This window comes from Symphalangus syndactylus, chromosome 20 (genome assembly GCF_028878055.3).
Source record: "Symphalangus syndactylus isolate Jambi chromosome 20, NHGRI_mSymSyn1-v2.1_pri, whole genome shotgun sequence".
In the NCBI taxonomy this organism is placed as follows: Eukaryota; Metazoa; Chordata; class Mammalia; order Primates; family Hylobatidae; genus Symphalangus; species Symphalangus syndactylus.
In genome coordinates, this window is record NC_072442.2 from 49,459,274 (window position 1) to 49,475,024 (window position 15,751).

The 15,751-nt window shown below is 48.6% G+C and overlaps 1 protein-coding gene and 1 long non-coding RNA gene across 7 annotated transcripts; one reads left to right on the forward strand and one right to left on the reverse strand.

Annotated features, from left to right (window-relative positions):
* Positions 1–8,521: 8,521 nt before the first annotated feature.
* On the reverse strand, positions 8,522–13,294 carry LOC129469551 (chorionic somatomammotropin hormone 2-like). 6 transcript variants are annotated; one of them, XM_055256299.2, is made up of 5 exons: positions 10,908–10,961; positions 9,677–9,837; positions 9,332–9,448; positions 9,075–9,239; positions 8,522–8,822 (listed from the first exon to the last, which is right to left on the reverse strand). In XM_055256299.2, exons 1-5 carry the CDS (start codon positions 10,924–10,926, stop codon positions 8,625–8,627), a joined length of 660 nt encoding a protein of 219 aa, XP_055112274.1. In that variant the 5' UTR covers positions 10,927–10,961; the 3' UTR covers positions 8,522–8,624. The 6 variants fall into 6 exon arrangements, with proteins under 6 accessions (XP_055112274.1, XP_055112275.1, XP_063485469.1 ...); XM_055256300.2 differs by lacking the exon at positions 10,908–10,961 and adding an exon at positions 13,262–13,294 and having other exon boundaries at positions 8,560–8,822; XM_063629399.1 differs by having other exon boundaries at positions 8,560–8,822; positions 9,079–9,239.
* On the forward strand, positions 11,475–14,888 carry LOC134735261 (uncharacterized). Its single transcript, XR_010118249.1, has 3 exons — positions 11,475–11,647; positions 14,338–14,580; positions 14,774–14,888. It is a non-coding gene; the product is annotated as an uncharacterized lncRNA (long non-coding RNA).
* Positions 14,889–15,751: the final 863 nt, after the last annotated feature.

Below are 15,751 nucleotides of genomic sequence, written 5' to 3' on the forward strand. Positions count from 1 at the left end.
GTCAGTCTCAATGTTTGATTTGTGAGAAGGCCTCTTGCGCCTTGCCAGGTGCTTCATCAGTCCACTCTTAGGTACAAAAAAAAGGTCCTGCTGTTTCTTCATGGTTCTCACTGCCCTTTTCTCTTAAACATCATACTAAAGTCAGACACATCTTAGAAATACAACTCATATTTCATGGTTTTCTGATTACTAACTGGGAACTGAATTTGTAGTCCAGGGACAGGACTTTGAAGGGAGTAAGTATCAGATATGGGGCTAGAATCAGAGCTCTGTTCCCATCTCCACTTTCCCTTGCTCCCTTGACCGAAGCTTCTGGAGGGCCAGCTCCCAGAGCTGAGCTTGTTGACATCATTAAGGATCAGTGGCAAGCTTCAACTCAGTAACCATCTGTTGTGGGTCTTAGGGGAGTATACAGATGGTAAGAAATTCCACTTCAGGCCAGACAAGCATCCTATTTAGCCCAATATTCTGTCTCTGAAGAAGAAGGTAGAGTTCTTCCATGAAATTGGCCTCATAGGTTAAGAGCTCCAAACATCTCTGAATTCCTTTTCATAGAGTGATCAACTGTGAGTTTGCATTTGCCAGTTTTCTTTTTTTTACCCATATGGGCGTCTAGGTTACAGTTGCAATGTTTACTCTCCCTTTTCATCAACAAGTACATATTTTATTCTGTCTGTAAACAATTTCCTTGAAGTTTCAAGAGGAATCCTCTTGTGAAAATGTTCATATGATTTTATGATTCAGCTTCCTTTCCTGTCCTTGGGAAAGAGTATATTCACCCTCGGAGAAGGCATGAGGAATCATAAAACCAGATCTTTTCTCCCAAATCAGTCAAGAAATGTTCACTGGAATGTTGCTATGGTAAAAATAAAAGTGATTTTATGATATCCAAATGAAATTCCCTTCCCTTCTGTGTCATTGCTGAAAGCTCTTATTTATTTATTTATTTATTTATTTATTTATTTATTTATTTATTTTGAGACGGAGTCTTGCTCTGTCCCCCAGGCTGGAGTGCCATGGCGGGATCTCGGCTCACTGCAAGCTCCGTCTCCTGGGTTCATGCCATTCTCCTGCCTCAGCCTCCCAAGTAGCTGGGACTACAGGCACATGCCACCATGCCCGGCTAATTTTTTGTATTTTTAGCAGAGACAAGATTTCACCGTGTTAGCCAGGATGGTCTTGATCTCCTGACTTCTTGATTCACCCACATTGGCCTCCCAAAGTGGCTGGATTACAGGTGTGAGCCACTGTGCGTGGCCGCTGAAAGCTCTTATTATGTCAAATGGTTGCATTTTATAACTTTTTCTTTTTTTTTTTTTAGATAGAGTCTCGCTATGTTGCCCAGGCTGGAGTGCAGTGGCGTGATTTTGGCTCGCTTCAACCTCCACCTCCCAGTTTCAAGCAACTCTCTGCCTCAGTCTCCCAAGTAGCTGGGATTGCAGGTGCCCACCACCATGACCAGCTAATTTTTTGTATTTTTAGTAGAGACAGGGTTTCACCATCTTGGCCAGGCTAGTCGTGAAGTCCTGACCTCTCGATCCACCCACCTTGGCCTCCTAAAGTGCTGGTAATACGGGCGTGAGCCACCGCTCCCGGCTGCATTTTACAACTTTAAGTACAATTTCTAGGGAAAAAATACCATGTTGATAGCATAAACAACCAGCCCAGGGCAGGGGGTGCATTAGCTCAGGGCAGCAGCATATTTGACCTTCTTTCAAAACTGAAATTCAGGCCGTGGGCGGTGGCTCACACCTGTAATCCCAGCACTTTGGGAGGCTGAGGCGGGTGAATCACTTGAGCCCCGGAGTTTTCAAATAGCCTGGGCAACATGGCAAAACCCCATTTCTACAAAGAATACAAAACTAGGCCAGGTATACTGGCACGTGCCTGTAGTCCCAGCTACTTGTGAGTCTGAGGTGGGAGGATCACTTGAGCACAGGAGGTGGAGGGTTGCAGCGCGTTGAGATCCTGCAGTGCACTCCAGCCTGGGTGACGGAGCCAGACCCTGTCTCAAAAACAAAACAAAGGAAACAAAAACAAAAACTAAACTTCAGACTTCCAGATAGAGAGAGGTCCATCGCCTTCCAGATTGCAGATACCAGCTAGAAAAAACCGTGGCATCGGACAGCAGAGGGAAAACGTTTTCCCATTCTTCCTAGAACTCCCCTGAGTCTGGTGTTATAGATTAAGTATAAAAATAACCCTTTGGAAGGCCGGGCACGATGGCACACGCCTGTAATCCCAGCACTTTCAGAGGCCGAGGTGGGCAGATCACAAAGTTAGGAGATCGAGGCCAGCCTGGCTAACACGGTGAAACCCCGTCTCTACTAAAAATACAAAAAAATTAGCTGGGCGTGGTGGTGGACGCCTGTCGTCCCAGCTACTCGGGAGGCTGAGTAAGGAGAATGGCGTGAACCCGGGAGACAGAGCTTGCAGTGAGCCGAGATCGTGCCACTGCACTCCAGCCTGGCAACAGAGCAAGACTCCGTCTCCAAAAAAAAAAAAATAATAATAAGCCTTTCATTTCACCACATACAAGGCAGTGGGGATACAGTGGTGAACAAAACATTGTCCCTGGCTTCCACAAATTTATTAGGAAAGCAAGACAAACAAGTAGGAGATTACATTTGTGCATGACCTCCTATGACTGGGAAAACAGATTGTTAAGAGAAAGCATAACTCGGATCAAGGAAGGCTTCCTGGAGGGACACGAAATATCTTGAGTTTGCAAAATAGCATCATCCCCGAACATGACCGTTTCAACCTCAATGTTTCCACTAGGTGGAGCTACTGCTCTCTCATCATGTGAGTCTAATATAAATCATCTGCCTTCCCTGAATTGAGTGTTTGGGGAAGTAAGTTAAGAAGCAGGTTTGAGAGACAGGAGTATAGAGCCGCCCCATGCAGGGATCCACAGCCATTTCGGTGTCAGCATCAGCCTCATCAAGGCCGTAGTTATCCTGTATCTGCGAACCCTGCCTCATGGTCTCAGTGCCTTGAAGCACAGCGAATCCAACAAGGAAGGGAAAAATGAGCCAGGCATGGTGGTGTGCACCTGTAATCCCAGCTACTGGGGAGGCTGAGGCGGGAGAATCGCTTCATCCTGGGAGGCGGAAGTTGCAGTGAGCTGAGATCGTGCCATTGCACTCCAGCCTGGGCAACAGAGTGACACCCCATCTTGAAGAAAACAAAAACAAAAGCAAACAAACAAAAAACAAAACAAACAAAACCAAAAAGGGAGGGAAGAAGGGGGCCACTTGGACTTTCTAGTTCCAGCAGGGAGAGCCTGGAGGCTTAGCCGGCTGCTGCCTTTGCTTCTCACTGCCACAGGGTGTCAGTGTTGACAGATGGTCCCACACAGTACTATCAAACCAAGCGGGTCTGCAGATCCAGGTTCCCAGCTGCTGTGGATCTCTGAGGGAGGATGATCTGCTTCTTCGGGGCCTGGTTCAGCTGCGGGTGTCCTCTTGCTGGGGTTTCCAGGGTTCCAGTTCTTAGAGCTCAGTAGTTTGGATGAGCCGTCCCGCAAAGCTCTTCAGAGTAGGCTGGGCTCTTTCCCTTGTAGACTTGGAACCTCTGTTCGCTTTCCTTCCTGAAGGATCCACACAACCAGGGGTCAGGCAGCCCCTTCTCATTAATTCTTTTTTTGTTTTGTTTTGTTTTTTGGGAGACAGAGTCTCGCTCTGTCTCCCAGGCTGGAGTGCAGTGGCGTGACCTCGGCTCACTGCAACTTCTGCCTCCCGGCTTCAAGCAATTTTCCTGCCTCAGCCTCTGGAGTAGCTGGGATTACAGGTGTGCGCCACCACACCTGGCTAATTTTTGTGTTATTAGTAGAGACAGGATTTCATCATGTTGGCCAGGCTGGCCTCAAACTCCTGACCTCAGGTGATCTGCCCACCTCGGCCTCCCAAAGTGCTGGGAGTACAGGCGTGAGTCAGCATGCCTGGCTTCATTGATTCTTAAAGCAGGAAGGGTCTCATGTCTCTTTTCCAGTATAATAGAGCTTCTAAGGGTAGCTGCCTTCATTGTCTATAGGAGGAGGCCCCACCCCTAAATGGTTTTGATCATATTCTTTCTGAACATTAAAGCAACCAGCTCACGCTTAAGTTGCAGGTACCTTGATTATCTCCAGAGGAAGAATGGCCTTTAATACTCCAAAATTTTATCCTCTTTATTATTTTTTTTGAGAGAGAATCTTGCTCAGCCACCCAGCTGGAGTGCAGTGCCATGATGGGCTCAGTGCAACTCTGCCTCCCGGCTCAAGCGATTCTCGTTCCTCATTAGCTGGGAATGCAGGTGTGCACCACCACACCTGGCTAATTTTTGTATTTTTAGTAGAGATGGGGTGCCATCATTTTGGCCAGGCTTGTCTTGAACTCCTGATCTCCTCCCGCCTCGGCCTCCCAAAGTGCTGAGATTACTGGCTTGCACTGTGCCTAGTAGTTTATCCTCTCAAGGATGGTCAAGGTGACATTCTGGCGTCTTTCTCCTTAGACTTGAGACAGCATAAGTTACATCTTTGGTGGGACTTCTTACCATAGGATTAATAATAGTATTTACCTTGGAGAATTATAGTTAGAAAGAAATGACATAATACTTGTAATAAACTAGCACGGTGCTGGAGACATGTGTTCACATTGTTGGTTTTTATTATTACACTGATAATTCTGGTGGTAATTAAGCATATCTTTTTAATCACAGTAAACTCAAAGGAAGAATCAGAAATCCATGGTAACCTTGAGTGCCATCAAAAGTCATATACACCGTGCATAGCTGTCTGGTTTTTCTCGTCTTTTTCTTGCTCCTTCCCCTACTTTCCCCCCAGTTTGGTCCCCTAAGATTTAGGACTTCTAATAGAGTGACCAGTCCTGTTAGCTGAGTTTGCATTGAGCTGAGGGATTCCCGGAAGGAACGTGGGACTTTCAGTGTTGACATTGAGAAAGTCTCCTGCTAACCAGGACATGTTGGTAACCCTAGTCCCAGCGGTGTTCGTTGTGTGCCTCAGCAGTCCAGGGCCTTCTGAATTAAAGAAGCAGCCAGGCAAAGTGTCAGCTTGTCTTGGCCTAGAAGCCCAGACCCTGTAATTCAGAAGAAAAGGGAAGGGGTCAGTTCTGCTCTCAACTGTGTATAAAGGGACAAAACCCACCGTGTGTATTTCGACAATGTTCATGGAAGAAATTCAGAAGTAGTAATTTTAGGTTAGGGTAAATTCAAAAAAATGACAGAGTCAGTAAAACATTATCCCAGGGGTCAAGGATGACTGGAGCTCTGCCTGCTGAACTCTTCCTTGTGCGAGTCTCGCTAATCTTATCATCAAGAAGAGTTTTCATTAGAAAATACCATTAAGAGCCAGGCACGGTGGCTCCCGCCTGTAATCCTATCTCTTTGGGAGGCCAAGGAGGGTGGATCACCTGAGGCCAGGAGTTGGAGACCAGCCTGGCCAACATGGCGAAACCCTGTCCTTACCAAAGGCGGTCCTTACGCCGCCCTGTGTGGTGGTGCATGCTTATAATCCCAGCTACTCAGGAGGCTGAGGCATGAGAATCACTTAAACCCGGGAGGAAGCGGAGGTTGCAGTGAGCCAAGATCGCACCACTGCACTCCAGCCTCTGTCTCAAAAACAAAAGCAAAAATAAACTATTAACAATTTTTAGTTGTGAGAAGACATAAACATTTCCATCTTAACCATTTTAAGTGTACAGTTCAGTCACGTCAAGTACATTGACATCGACATGCAACCATCACCACCATCCATCTCCAGGACCCTTTTCATCTTGCACAGCTGAAACCCTGTGCTCATTAAATAGCTCCCTATTCCATCCCTCCCCACAGCCACTGGCAGCCACCATCCTACTTTTTATCTCTATGAATTTGACTGCTCTGAGTACCTCATAGGACTGCAGAGAGTATTTGTCTTTTTGTGACTGGCTCACAATAAACACTTTTTAGATGACTGGTTGGAATTAGGAGTAGGTGGCACCAAAACTGGCCCAGGCCTCTCATCTCCTTTTTCTCCTTTTTCCCTGTTCCACCAATACAACAGCTGTGGACACATGGATCTCATCTTTGCGGTCCCTAACACAGTGGTTCTCAAGCTTGTTTACATGTTAGAATCACCTGGAAAAGTTTTCAATCTACTCTTGCCTGGACCACATTCCAGGCTAATTATATCAGAATCTCAGGGAGTGAGGGCTTAACGTACGCATCGTTTAGAAAACACCCCAGGCATCTCAAATTTGCAGTGGAAATTGCTGTCCACATCAAGTTGATGAGCTGAAAGGTAGACTAACAGTGGGTAAATCGAAGAGTTTAAGGTAGATGGTCTTTAAGGTCTTTTTATATTCTAAAATGTGCAAAGTCAGGTAGTATCTTTCTAATTCTCAACCAGCAGTGGTTGGTTGAGTGGATTCTCCTATACCTGAGGGGAGCTGGGTGGACAGTCTCTGGAGTGTGGCTCCCCCTGCAGTTCAGTTATATGTTATGACCACCCCACTTTAGAACCCTCTTAGCCACCCAAGTAGGCGCTGGACATTGTCATTCCCCTGTCACGTGCATTCAACAAATACTTATTAAGATGGCTCACATTTCCTTTTAAAACACGCAAGCCGAGAGATAATTATAATTGTGCTCATTCCATGGACTTCTAAAGACTGAGATTTCTAAATGATTTTAAGGCCAAATGAAGGACGCAGCAGGAATATTGATTCCAGCTTCGTGCAAGAAATAGTTTTCTGCAATGAGAGTGGTTTAATAGAATGAGGAGCCTCGTGCAAGTGATTCCCTTGGTTCTAGTGCTACACACTCGTAATTGGAATACTGACTGTAATGGATGCCGTAGGATAAGATTCTCAAAGTAGAAGAAACTAGAATGACGTATGAGGCCCTTCTAACTCCAAAATGCAATAATTTTAAAGCCCGATAGTAGAAGAACGACGTAAGATGCAGGAATGTCTTCTGAGCTGAGAAATGCACCAGCTCTAGAGTTCTGATTAGTACAACTTTCAATCACTTCCCAAGGACTGAGTTATTAACTGTAAAATAGCCAAAAGTGAACACAAGTGGGTCTCCTTATCAAGAAAATTCATGATAGCACATAAGAATCAGAACTTCTAAAGAAGATTAATTAGGGGAATGATTATTTGCATTGCAAAATAATTCCTGGATTCATGAAATCATTTTTGGATACTAGAGTTCCTGTGAGCATCTTAGTATCGATTTATAGGTCACCAGTCACTTAGCCAAGGTGTTCAGGAGAGTAAAATCTTAACTAACCACCACTCTTTAGTGCCTATTTGGAAATAATAAACATCTGAGATGTTTCCTAATTGTCATTAGGAAAACAATATAATTTCACTACAGGTATTTAGACACTCCATCAGAAAACACAAAACATCCAAAAATTCAATGCAGAAATAACTACAATTTCTTGAGTACTATAATATGTCAAAAATACCATTGCAGTTAATCCTCACATAATCCTTGTAAAGCAATATATTATTATCTCAGTTTGGTCAAGTAATTTATTCAGGAGCACTAAATTACATAAACCCAAATCTTTCTGATTCTTTCCCTTACACCAAGTTACCCCAATCAACATCTCTTAGAACAAAATTGCTCACAGACAGCTTGGAGACCATGTGTGTTTCGGTTAATTTTTGCCCTTAAAATATTTTCAATATGTGTTGCCAGTGTTTAAATGTTAGATTTTCCGTAAAATTCTGGATGTCCTGGCTGTCTCAAAGAATCAGAAGGTCTGGAAGCCGTGTCCCTGCGGTCCTGATGGTGACAGGCTGGGTGGGTCCCACCTCAGCAGGGGCTTGAGTTCTGCAGATTGTGCTGGTACCCACCCCTCTGTGTTGCATCTCCCGAAGGGAAGCGAGTGTCATCTGGGATTTATCCCCGCCCATCCAGCCCTCATTTCTTACGTTGTTATCTACCTGGTACCTGTTGGCACTGCATTTGCAACTGCAAATTAAATCTGTCTTCCACTTCCCTTGCCCTAATTCAGATTCCAAATGCTCTGGTTCCGTATGTCTCAAACTCATTTTTGCATTGTTGTCATTTCCCAAGAGTAGTTGGGCTTAAGGAATATTCATCTTAAAATTCTTCTGAACACAAGTAATTCTATGCCATTGTTTCCTCACCTGTTGGGGAGTTTTTGCCTGTGCACTTAATAGCCCATCTTGTTTTCATTTCTTCCTGCTCCTGGGGAGCTAGGTTTGGTGTTGCTGGTGATGGTAGGGGAGGAAGAAATGCCTTCAGGTCATCTCTGGGATGACCAATGAGCTATGACCAGCAAGCTGGGTCCAATGACCTTGTGGAATGGCCTCAGTGAGTAATAGACAGCAGTGATGTGTCAGCCTTTTTCTGGCCCAGGAACAGCCAAACCTCTTATATTTCAGCGGCCTAGTTCCCAATACATCCGGAAGGTCCTACAGGTCATCTTCCCACCTACCCCTTGCTCCACACCACCACCTTTCACCCCATAATATTATAGAAGGACACCTAGTCAGACAAAATGATGCAACTTAATTTTATTAGGACAAGGCTGCTGGGCACTGGAGTGGCACCTTCCGGGGCCAGGAGAGGCACTGGGGAGGGGTCACAGGATGCCACGAGGGCACCTAGAAGCCACAGCTGCCCTCCACAGAGCGGCACTGCACGATGCGCAGGAATGTCTCGACCTTGTCCATGTCCTTCCTGAAGCAGTGGAGCAGCCCGTAGTTCTTGAGCAGTGCGTCATGGTTGTGCGAGTTTGTGTCAAACTTGCTGTAGGTCTGCTTGAGGGTCTGCCCAGTCTGGGGGCTGCCGTCTTCCAGCCTCTGCAAAGTGAAGGAAGAGAAGGAGAGGCCAAGTGCTTGGGCACTGTTCCCTCCCTCTCTCATTCATCCGTTTCCTCCCTCCCCTTCAGGGTGTAGAGAAAGGCCTGGAGGATTCGCCAGGGGAAATGAAGAATAAGATGAGTTCTCTTGGGTCAGCGCCTGACTACTAGAAAGAGGGCAGCAGTGTTTCTCTCCCCCAGCCCTCCAAGCCAGTGGGGTTCCAGGATTGGGGACCCCTGGCACCGCCCTCACCCCCATCAGCGTTTGGATGCCTTCTTCTAGGTCCTTTAGGAGGTCATAGTCATTGCTGTCCGAGGTGTCATACACCAGGTCGTTGGTGAAGATACTCCTGAGGAACCGCACGGGCTCCAGCCACGACTCGATGAGCAGCAGGGAGATGCGGAGCAGCTCTGAGTTCTACAGGGGAAGGACCGGCAGTGGCTGTGCTGCCCGGGGGCTCTGACCACAGGTCTCCCCCATCCCCGCCTGGGGAGAAGGCATCCACTCACGGATTTCTGCTGTGTTTCCTCCATGTTGGAGGGTGTTGGAATAGAGTCTGAGGAGCAGGAGGTCTGGGAGTCATGCAGGAATGAATGCTTCTGGTCCTTTGGAATATAGGCTTCTTCCTAGGAGAATGACGCCCCCCCCCCAATGAAGGACCGCTGCTTTCTACGCTGGAGACCAGCTCTCATTGTTACCTTTCTGGGAACCTGGCTCAGCCTATGCTCATCTGCCTGGATTTTCGCACCAGAAAACAACCCTGAGCTCCTTAGTCTCCTCCCATTACTTCCCCAGTGGGGGAAAGTCACCCCTTCTTGCCACCCCTGACCCGCACCCATTCCCCAAGAGCTTACAAACTCCTGGTAGGTGTCAATGGCCAGTTGGTGCGCGTGATGGGCTTGGAGCATAGCGTGGTCAAAAAGCCTGGCTAACGGAACGGTTTGGACGGCACCAGCCTGGTGAAGCCAGGGCAGGCAGAGCAGGGCAAAAGCCAGGAGCAGGGACATCCGGGAGCCTGGGGAGAAACCGGAGGGCAAAGGAGGGAGCCGGAGAGCAGGAGACCAGCACTCTCCCTGTTCCAGGAGCTGCTTGTTTTTTTCTCTCTCTCCGTCCCTCCAGGGACCAGGAACATTCAGAGACTGGCCAAATATCTGGGCTTCGATGGCGATATTCACATTCAGAATCCCCAAACCTGACGGTTAGTGCCCCCGTCCCCTCTACAGGGCGCCGCCTCTCCCTCCGGACACACTGTGCCCAAAGGGATTTTAGAGGCGCTTACCTGCAGCCATTGCAGCTAGGTGAGCTGTCCACAGGACCCTGAGTGGTTGGGTATGTTGGGCCTTGGGATCCTGGAGCTGGTCTCTTGCGAGCCCTTTTTATACCCTGGCCCCTTCTCTCTCCCTGCTTGACCCCACCTGTTTCTGTGTACATTTATGCATGGGGCCACTGACGGGCTTGTGCTACTGGATAATTTAGAAGCTCCTCCCACACATGCTGGGATCATGCCCCCTGGCTCGTCATCTTTCCCTTCCCACCGTGAGCAGCGTTGTGAGGGTTGTGCACAGAGTGTCAGCCAGAGACACCACCCAACTTGTTCTCTCTTTAAGGGTCAGGTGGGTGCCCTCTGGCAGCAGGCCATGGTGGCCAACCTGAACGCGGGGAAGGATGTCAGGATAGCCAGTCCTTGAGACCCCTACCGACCCCAGCCCACTCTCTATCCTGTTCCTTTCCTCCTCCCCGCATGTTTAACCTCCGCCCACCAGACAGAATGTGTGTGTAGGGAAAAGGGGCCAAGCACAGCCAATAGATTGTGGGGGTTCTGAGCACCATTCAGTCCTGAATTCCACTTTTGCTGAGGACTCCTGGGACCGCCTGAGGCAGCTGGATGCAGTGCTAACACTCACCACCAGAGGGAACCAACCCCACACTTTGCTCTCCCCTCTCCCTGAGACTTGGGGGGCGGGCGGAGGGGCTCCCCCAGGTTCCTGGGGACAAAGAACCCAGACTCAAGGTATTGCCCTAGCTCCTTGGACCTGTAGCAGGCATACAAACCAAGAAACAGAAATCCCGGGAACAGACACGGACCACAAGGGCTTCCTCCCATAGCCCTGAAACCATCAGAGAATCTCAAAGTTAGAAGAGCTCTTGAAGATTTGAGTCTCTTCCCCAGCTTTGGAACTCAGAACACATCACGCCAAAAGACGCCCTATCCAGCCATGGAAGCCCGTCCTCTTTTTACTCCTCCTCCTTTCCAGACTTGTATAGAGCTTATCCAGTAGCCAAGGGCCTGCCTGTGCATTCTCACGTCTGACCTGCCACTTGTCTTGTGTAGGAGGTGTGATTATCATCTCATTTCACACATCAGGAGACTGAGGCTCAGAGAGACTGATTGCATGAGCTACCTCAGCCAGGGCAGCAGATCTCCACAACTTTGCTCTTCCCACATTGTGTCATTTAAAGTCCTTTCTCCAGGCTGGGCACGGTGGCTCATGACTGTAATCCCAGCACTTTGGGAGGCTGAGGTGGGTGGATCACTTGAGGTCAGGAGTTCAAGGCCAGACTAGCCAACATGGCAAAACTCCATCTCTATCAAAAATACAAAAGTAGCTGGGTGTGGTGGCGCAAGCCTGTAATCCCAGTTACTCCGGAGGGTGAGGAGGTAGAATCGCTTGAACCCAGGAGGCAGAGGTTGCCGTGAGCCAAGATCGCGCCACGGCACTCCAGCCTGGGTGACAGAGTGAGACTCCATTTCAACAACAACAACAACAACAACAACAACAACAACAACAACAACAACAACAACAACAGTCCTTTCTCCAGAGCAGGTGGTGTGGAGCTACTCAGTTATTTAGTTATTTTAGTTTCTTTCTCTTTCTTTCTTTTGCCCTTCCTTCCTTCCTTCCTTCCTTCCTTCCTTCCTCCCTTCCTTCCTTCCTTCCTTCCTTCCTTCTTCTCTCTCTCTTTCTCTTTCTTTCTTTCTCTTTCTTTCCTTCCTTCCTTCCTTCCTTCCTTCCTTCCTTCCTTCCTTCCTTCCTTCCTTCTTTCTTTCTTTCTTTCTTTCTTTCTTTCTTTCTTTCTTTCTTTCTTTCTTTCTTTCTTTCTTTCTTTCTTTTTTTTCTTGTTGTTGATGGAGTCACATTCTGTCGCCCAGGTTGGAGTGCAGTGGCATGATGTTGCCTCACTGCAACCTCCACCTCCTGGGTTCAAGTGATTCTCCCTCCTCAGCCTGCCAAGTAGCTTGGATTACAGACGCACACCACTATGCCAGGCTAAGTTTTGTACTTTTTTTAGTAGAGACTGGGTTTCACTATGTTGGCCAGGATGGTCTCGAATTCTTGACTTTAGGTGATCCACCCTCCCTGGCCTCCCAAAGTACTGAGATTACTGGTGTGAGCCACCGCTCCCAACCTAGTTATTTCAGCTTCTAAATCCCTCTGAGTGCAGGTATCCCGCCCCCGACACAAGCGGCCCTTTGCCTAGTTTTGTCGTTCCATAAGGGGCAGATTGTTCTTTCTCAGTTCCCAGGTGAGAATGGCCCAGTGGTATGGGGTGCCTTGTGGAAACCTCATAGCAGGACAAGGCGAAGGCAGAGAAGGCAAGGACTGAGCGTCCTGTCTCCTGGTGCCGAAGTTTAGGGCTATTTCAATATCATCTGGAGGTCACAAGCATCAGACGCCCCCAGAGACGAGAGCAGGAAAGAACACCCTCTCAGGCACTGAAATCTTCCCCCACCCTGAGTTTATGAGCATCTAGCACTTGACGCTGTAGAAACACAAGCAAGCAAACAAGCAAACGCTTCTAGAAGTGGTTGGCTGTGGTGTTGGCAACCAACATTGAAAACCCACACCCATGTGGCCTAGGATGTGAATGCTGGGGCCCTGCCATCTCCCCCCTTTCAGAGCTGAAGACTGAGCTCCTTTTTCTCCTGTCGTTCCTGAAGCATTACCGGACCAGCACCCCAGACTCATCATCTGCTGGGAGGGCACTGTGCTGTGGGCTGTTCTCCAGGCAGGCCTGTGAGAGGATCCAAGAGGGGTGTCATCAATGATACCATCTCTAAGAAATATGGGGCCAAGAGAGGGTGGAGTCACCACTTTCTGCTGCTCCTTCCAGCACCAGCAAAGGGGAGGAGCCAGGTGGGAATGGAAGGAGGCACCTGAGCTCCATGTAGCTTTTTGCCTCCCCCACCATCCTTCCTCCAATGTCAGCTGGGACAGGCAGCCCCCATGACAGGGCCTTTTAGCCGGTTCTGGGGACTTAGATGTGGATTTTCGGCCATGGAAGAAGTCTCCAGCCTCCCTTAGGAAAGAGGGTGGCAGGGGCCCTAGCTGTGGACCACTGCATAACTGCACAGGTGGGCACAGGGGTGGCGAGGCTCCCCAGACAGGTTACTGCCAGGAACAAGTGGGACCAGCCAGGGCAGGGGAGTCTCCTCTCACCTCTCCGTTTCTGTTGACCCCAGAATTGTGGTGATGCAGAGGACTCTAGGGACCCCTGGGGTAAGGGGTTACCATGGCAACCATGGACCAGAGGGAAGAACTGAGGCCCACAGGTGTGGGTAGAAGTCAATGATCCTTTTCTCTAGTCTAGATCATCCCGGAGCCTTGAGCAATGGAGACCATGTCTATCATTCATTTCTAGTAAAAAATCAACTTTGAATTAGACTTGGGATTCTCCTGACAGTACTGGGAAGTTGCCCGCTGTTGGGGCATCACTTGAGGCCAGATCCCTGGCTCCTGCAGGCTGAAAGACAACCCAGCAAGAGCCTCCACGTGGCCAGCGGGGAGAGGCTGGGCTTTGTACCTCTGGCGTCAGCTTCAAAAGGTTCAGGATAGGCCGGGCGTGGTGGCTCCTGTCTGTAATCCCAACACTTTGGGAGGCTGAGACATGTGGATCACCTGAAGTCAGGAGTTTGAGACCAGCGTGGCCAATATGGTGAAAGTCATCTCTACTAAAACTAGAAAAATTAGCGGGCGTGGTGGCATGCGCCTGTAATCCTAGTTACTGGAGCTGCTGAGGCACGAGAAATGCTTGAATCCCGGAGGCAGAGGTTGTCATGAGCTGAGAACATGCCACTGCACTCCAGCCTGGGTGAAGGAGTGAGACTGACTTTGTCTCAAAAACAAACAAACAAACAAACAAACAAAGCAACAAAAAAAATCAAAAAGAAAAGTAGAAAAATCCTCATCTCTGAGTTCACTGTTACCTAGCTCATTACCTACTGAGAGGCAAACATGGGAAGCAGGGACCCCAGGGCCACCATGGACAGAGCAGTTATCATTTAGTGCAAATCCATAAGAACACCCTACGTTTCATCTGGGACTCCCTGCTCATAGGGAAGGTGGGAAAGAAGAGTTGGCTCAAAGCTGGGAGCTGCTAGTTCTCCCTTGGGAAGGAAAGCTGTTGGGTGGGGGAGACAGCATTTGGGTGAGCGGAGGAGAGGTAGCAGGGGGTGAAGGTAGGGAGGGAGTGTGGTACACTGAACTCAGCTCTTTGGGAAACTCTGTTTTTGCAGACAAGCCCCAGTGAGAGGAATCCAGTTGCCCTGGCAAACAGACCTGGCTGGAAGGGCTGGAACACACGCTCGCCTGCGTCCCAAAGGGAAACCCAGCTCCAGCCTTGGTGTGTACCTGGAATGGGGTGGTCTTTGACCTTGAAGTGCCACAGAAGGGAACCCAGAACCACACTGGAACCTACTGCTGCACAGCCACTAACCAGCTGGGCTCTGTCAGCAAAGACATTGCTGTCATTGTTCAAGGTAACCTTTGCTGCCCTGCTGCCAGGCCCAGGATGCAAACCCCTCAGGGGTTTGGGATTCTTATCCAAGCATGAAAATAAGAAAGATTCTACTAGGTTGGGAAGAATGAGACTCAGAAGTGGGCCTGGCGGGCTGGGGTGGGTGATTCTCATACTCTCAGACTCTCCTAACTCTGTCTTCTGTTCTTGGGCAGGACTGGATGAAGGAGTCAGCTCTACCCTCTTTGTCATTATTACCGTTGCCCTTGGAGTGGGTGTCTTCACCATAGCACTGTGTTTCAGCTATCGGCCCTGCAACGTGGACAGGAGGAAATTGCTCTGTAGGCAGAAAGAGGAGGACAAAGAGGAGGAAAGCCAGTTTGCTGTTCAGGAAGAGAAAAGTACAACTCATATAATTGACAGCTATTTGACTGAATGAGACTTCTGCTACTCTGGTTTCCCAGGGAGGGAAGAAGGGATAGAGGAGAAAGGAAGAAACACAATGGCAGGCTGCATTCCCCTTTGTGTACGTCTGTCCTGTAAAACAGTGTTTCAAGCCCCCATGCCCCGTGTCCTGTGTGTCCAATATGTCCACAAGCTCACCTTTCTCTCTCTCTCTTTTTTTTTTTTTGAGATGGAGTGTCACTCTTGTCGCCTAGGCTGGAGTGCAATGATGTGATCTCGGCTCACTGCAACTTCAGTCTCCTGGGTTCAGGCGATTCTCCTGCCTCAGCCTCCCCAGTAGCTGGGATTACAGGTGCACGCCACCACGCCTGTCTAATTTTTGTATTTTTCGTAGAGATGAGGTTTCACCATGTTGGCCAGGCTGGTCTCAAACTCCTGACCTCAAGTGACCTGCCCACCCTGGCCTCCCAAAGTTCTGGGATTACAGGTGTGAGCCACTGCGCCCAGCCACCTTTCTCTTCAGAGCTCACTCTAGTCGTTAGGAATGTCAGTCTCAATGTTTGATTTGTGAGAAGGCCTCTTGCGCCTTGCCAGGTGCTTCATCAGTCCACTCTTAGGTACAAAAAAAAGGTCCTGCTGTTTCTTCATGGTTCTCACTGCCCTTTTCTCTTAAACATCATACTAAAGTCAGACACATCTTAGAAATGCAACTCATATTTCATGGTTTTCTGATTACTAACTGGGAACTAAATTTGTAGTCCAGGGACAGGACTTTGAAGGGAGTAAGT